The sequence below is a fragment of the Bidens hawaiensis genome, unplaced genomic scaffold, assembly GCF_021521415.1.
Source record: "Bidens hawaiensis isolate Kalapana, Puna unplaced genomic scaffold, B.hawaiensis_p1.1 tig00018746_1, whole genome shotgun sequence".
Lineage (NCBI taxonomy): Eukaryota > Viridiplantae > Streptophyta > Magnoliopsida > Asterales > Asteraceae > Bidens > Bidens hawaiensis.
Window position 1 is genome coordinate 310,483 of NW_027492839.1, and position 4,518 is coordinate 315,000.

At 33.9% G+C, this 4,518-nt stretch overlaps 1 protein-coding gene across 1 annotated transcript; it reads right to left on the bottom strand.

The window, feature by feature from the left end:
* Positions 1 to 321: 321 nt before the first annotated feature.
* Positions 322 to 2,277, bottom strand: LOC143556845 (uncharacterized). Its single transcript, XM_077046076.1, has 3 exons — positions 1,445 to 2,277; positions 1,282 to 1,362; positions 322 to 566 (listed from the first exon to the last, which is right to left on the bottom strand). Exons 1-3 carry the CDS (start codon positions 2,105 to 2,107, stop codon positions 561 to 563), a joined length of 750 nt encoding a protein of 249 aa, XP_076902191.1. The 5' UTR covers positions 2,108 to 2,277; the 3' UTR covers positions 322 to 560.
* Positions 2,278 to 4,518: the final 2,241 nt, after the last annotated feature.

A 4,518-nucleotide genomic window follows, 5' to 3' on the forward strand; every position in this document is an offset into this window, starting at 1 on the left:
GGCTAAAAATGTTAAATTAATATATAAAAGAACTTCAACAAACATAACATTTGTTCATATTCATTTAACTAAATGAACAGAATTATCATTGATGCTAGTTCATTTATTAAATAAACAAACTTCATGTCAAACAGTTTACGACCTTTTCACTAAACGCGGTCCGTTTTCTAGCATTTATACAACTTTACACTCCTAGTTTCAGAGTCAAAGTCCTTGGGCTAATGTTTCCCTCCAGTTTGTGTATGAATCAAGAACAAACAACCACCCATTTGGCCTATAAACAAACAGATCAGATCAACAAATTCTCACATATCAATCAATCACATTTTGCAGAGCATATGGATATGAATTGATCAAAGCACAATCAAGTTTTATTCAGTTGAACATCTATAAGAAGAAAAGAAAAACATCTATGAACATGTTTTGACTACTATCAGAAGCAAAATCAGCATAAAATCCCCATATTTGAACTTTGAAGAAATCAAACACCAAGTATTCCAGTTATTCATCATCATACTCTTCACTCTTCTCCATTGTTGTTATCAGACAGATCCCCAATGCTACCTCTGCATAAATTAAATAAATTTCAAAATATATGATAATAAGAAATCAATTCAACAATAAGAACAATTTGTAAAACGAACCGAACCAAACAAGACCGTGCTCATGTTTGTCCATTAAGTTTTTTATCGAACAAGCAAACGGTTCACAAACAGCTAATCGAACAAAATTTCTTGCTCGTGCTGGTTCATGAACACAAATGAATGAGTGTTTTATTTGATTTGGTAACCGAAAATGGTCAGTGTCAACAGTTCAATCCGACTACCAAGGTTTGTGTTTGTTTTTATAACATTCACATTTATTTCTTTTAGGATTAAAAACAGAAACAAATAAAACGATCCAATTACAATAGAGAGACAGGTAAGCGGGCAATAAGCTTCGCCGCCACCCCTTTTGGCAAAACCGATCACACTGAAATGTGTAAATTTTTACATATAAATTAATCACATAATGTTGTTCAAAAAAATATATTAATCACGTAAAGTTAAAAACTTTGCTAATAACCTCGCTAATAAAGTTAAAAATAGTCACTAAAAAGTTATTAAAAAGTATTAACATTTAAAAACCTTTATTGAACAAACACAAACATAACAAACAAACATTAACCGACGTAAACGAACACATTATCGAACGTTCACAAACACAATTGAACAAACATTAATTAACCGAATGAAAATAAACAAACTTCCCGATGAACAATAACAATAATCGGATTATTACCTTTCCGGCGGTCTCAGACTCATCAGGAACTTTGTATATATCAGCAGTTATTTCCGATAACCATAATCCCGGAAACAGAGTCTGAAATATAATCAATCAACAAACAATTAAATTATTAAATTAATAATCAGATTAATAATAATAATAATAATACTTGACTTACATCCAATTGCCTTTGAACAATACGCGGTCGTTTCTTCGGCTTACGTGGCAATCTCCGTCCAGCCATAGCCAAAAAATCATCCTCCAACTCACGGCGTGAAAGCGAAACGGAAAACTTAGGCCTCTCTCTCTTCTCACCACTAACACTCGCATTAACGGCGTCGGTTGACGCCGTTAACGCCGGAGAATAATACATACAATTAGAATTAGGTTTCAATTTCAAAACCTCACCGTTATTATTAACATTAACATCCACACCGTTCGCCGCCGTCAACGCAGCTAGCCTCGTCCGTAAATTCCACGGCGTCTGATTACTCACCGTCGCCGTCGCCGCCGTCGTGTCACGGAGAATAGCGTCTTTCATCTTCACAACCTCCTTTTGAAAATCGAACATCAGTTTCTCTCTAGTCGCCTCAATCTCACCGTCGGTTATTCTCGCCGGAAGTTTCTCCGACGACGGAAACCGGTACCGGTCACTCGATCTAAACCTAAACTCGGAATTCCGACGCGGCGGTGTTGAAGTCTCCGGCCGATCGGCGGTGGATTCAACCTTCATACACCGTAGAAGCTTCTGGTTCCCCCACTTTAAGCACGGTAAATCGAAATTATGCAATGGCGGCTTCATGTCTTCGTCCGCCGTGGCGCCGCCGTGAGTTTTAACCATCAAAGTGTTGTGAAACCGGTTTGTATTCGGTCCGATCTAGTTGTTTCCGGCGGGAGGGTAATATGGTAATATTGTAATAATAATAATATTGGTGTGTTTGGTTGTTTTGGTTTTCCGGTGTGTTGAGTTTTGTGAAATCACCGCGAAAGATTAATATAAATGACGAGAGAATGATATATATATAATACTAGACGGGTGCCCGCGCGATGCAGCGGGTGTTTGAACCTGTTAATCACGTACAAATATAAGTGTTTATGGTTCGGTTAAAACCTTGAAATCGTTTAAATTAGTCATTGGTTTGACTTCTTTTTTCTTTTTCTTTTTTTACTTTCGGTTTGTTGGTCGGTTTCAAAATTTTCAAAACATAATGAACGGTGGTTCGCAGTTTATATCGGCAACCGACCATATGAAACCAGAAAAGACTGTAAATATTGAATGCAATTTAATCTTTTTTATTCTTAATTATTAGATATGTTTTGTAACATATATTATATATAGTTAAAATTTTATTTGAACATAATCTTTTTATTACAAATAACTTGGCTATACAACTTTAAATTAACCTAATTGCAATATGATTCCTTTTTTAATAATTGTTGTTTCACGATCTAGATTTTCCATTAATATTTACCATCTATGTGGCTAAAATTATCATTTTTTATTTATAATCATCTCAAGATCATATTATGTTGGTTTTTAGTTAAAATTGATGGTACATTTAAATTATTAATTATTTTAAACTAAATTTATTATTAAAGTTTAAACTGTGAAACCAAACTGGAACCAGGCCGTTAGTAACGATTCAGTTTCAACTTTCAATGGTTAAGTTTGGTTTTGGACGACAAAAAATCAGTATTAACGGTTGGATTCATAAGTTTAACTTAAAAACCATCAAAACTGACACTGAACACCCTACGTAACTTGTTAATTTATTTAAAATGAAAAAAAGTTACAACAATATCATATCCAAATTAAAGAGAATAAAATGTTCGTTTTTATGGTGCAACTTGTTTATAAAAATATTAACGTGTGAAAAGGCTATAGTTGTTTAAAAATCATGGATGGAAAGTTAGTTTACAAGTTAAATTAAAAACATATTATGGTTAAAGATGAAGGACCAAACTTGTAAGTTGAATGAATTGTGTTTAAAAGACATGTTTACCCTTACTAGCACATGTACTTCATGCTTTAAGTTTTGTAAATTACTTAAAAATGGGTGTCTTAATTTGCCTTTGTTTGTTGTATTATATATAGTATAGATATATGATATAACGGGTCAGAGTGCTAACGTGCGCCTGCGTGAGTTTTGTGCGCATTTTTAGTATGGTATGGAGATGGGTATTTGGGATGATCACAACCGTTCGTCTGCGTCGTGACTTCTTTTCCATAAACACAAATAAATTCGATTTTTTTTATAGTTTTTAAAAAATTGATAGATTGGATTAAAAGATTATGAAATATTTTAAAATAAAAATAAATATATACTTATTTTTAATAAAGGGTTGTTTTTTTAAGGTATATGGATGTTTTTGTTAGGCAAGGTGTTGTGGATAACTCTAAGGGGCGTCACGACAAACCATGTTCACAATCACCTGTAAATAATGTCTCTCTCTCTCTCTCTCTCTCTTCGAGCATTAACACAAATACACAATAGATTTGGTTTTTAACGCACCCTCCTTTTGTTGACTTTGATCAGTTAGCCTCTGTTGGTAGCTAGCTGGCAACGATTAGCCTTAACAACTATTAATATGGGAGTTTTAAGTTTCGTGATTTATTTCAAATATACGATGACTTGACTTCCAATAATGAGGTCGGTTTTGTATTGTTGTTTTGTGTGTTATGTTATTTGTTGGTGTGACTACTAAATCTGCAGAGATTACATGTCGTGTATGGTTGCTTGGTGCAATTGAAGGGATGTTTCAATCGAAGTTACCTCTTGGTATAGAGTCTTAGCATGATGCTTTATTTCATATTATTGCTCATGCTTATTCCAAAACAAGATTGTTCTTAGAATTGGAAATCGCAGGGCCGGCCTTGAGAATTCGCGTACCCCGGTTGAGTTGAAAAAAAATATGTTCATTAAGCCTTAACGAACTAAATAATGTAAACGATTTTTTAACGACGATTAAGGTTATAGGAATAAACATAACGATTAGCAAAATCATGATATTAGAATGAGTTTGTGACCCAAATAGACTAGTCATAAAGCGTTTGTATATTATAAAATATGGGCTTATAAAAGTTCGGGCATTCTAAACATATATATTATCAGAATTTTTAAAAATTTGCGTGCCCCCAAAACATAGGCCCCGGCCGAGTGCCCACATTGCCCACCCTCAAAGCCTCTCTTGGGAAATCGTTATTCATGAAAAAAAACTACTATTGGATATTGCCCAAAAAAGATTCATAAT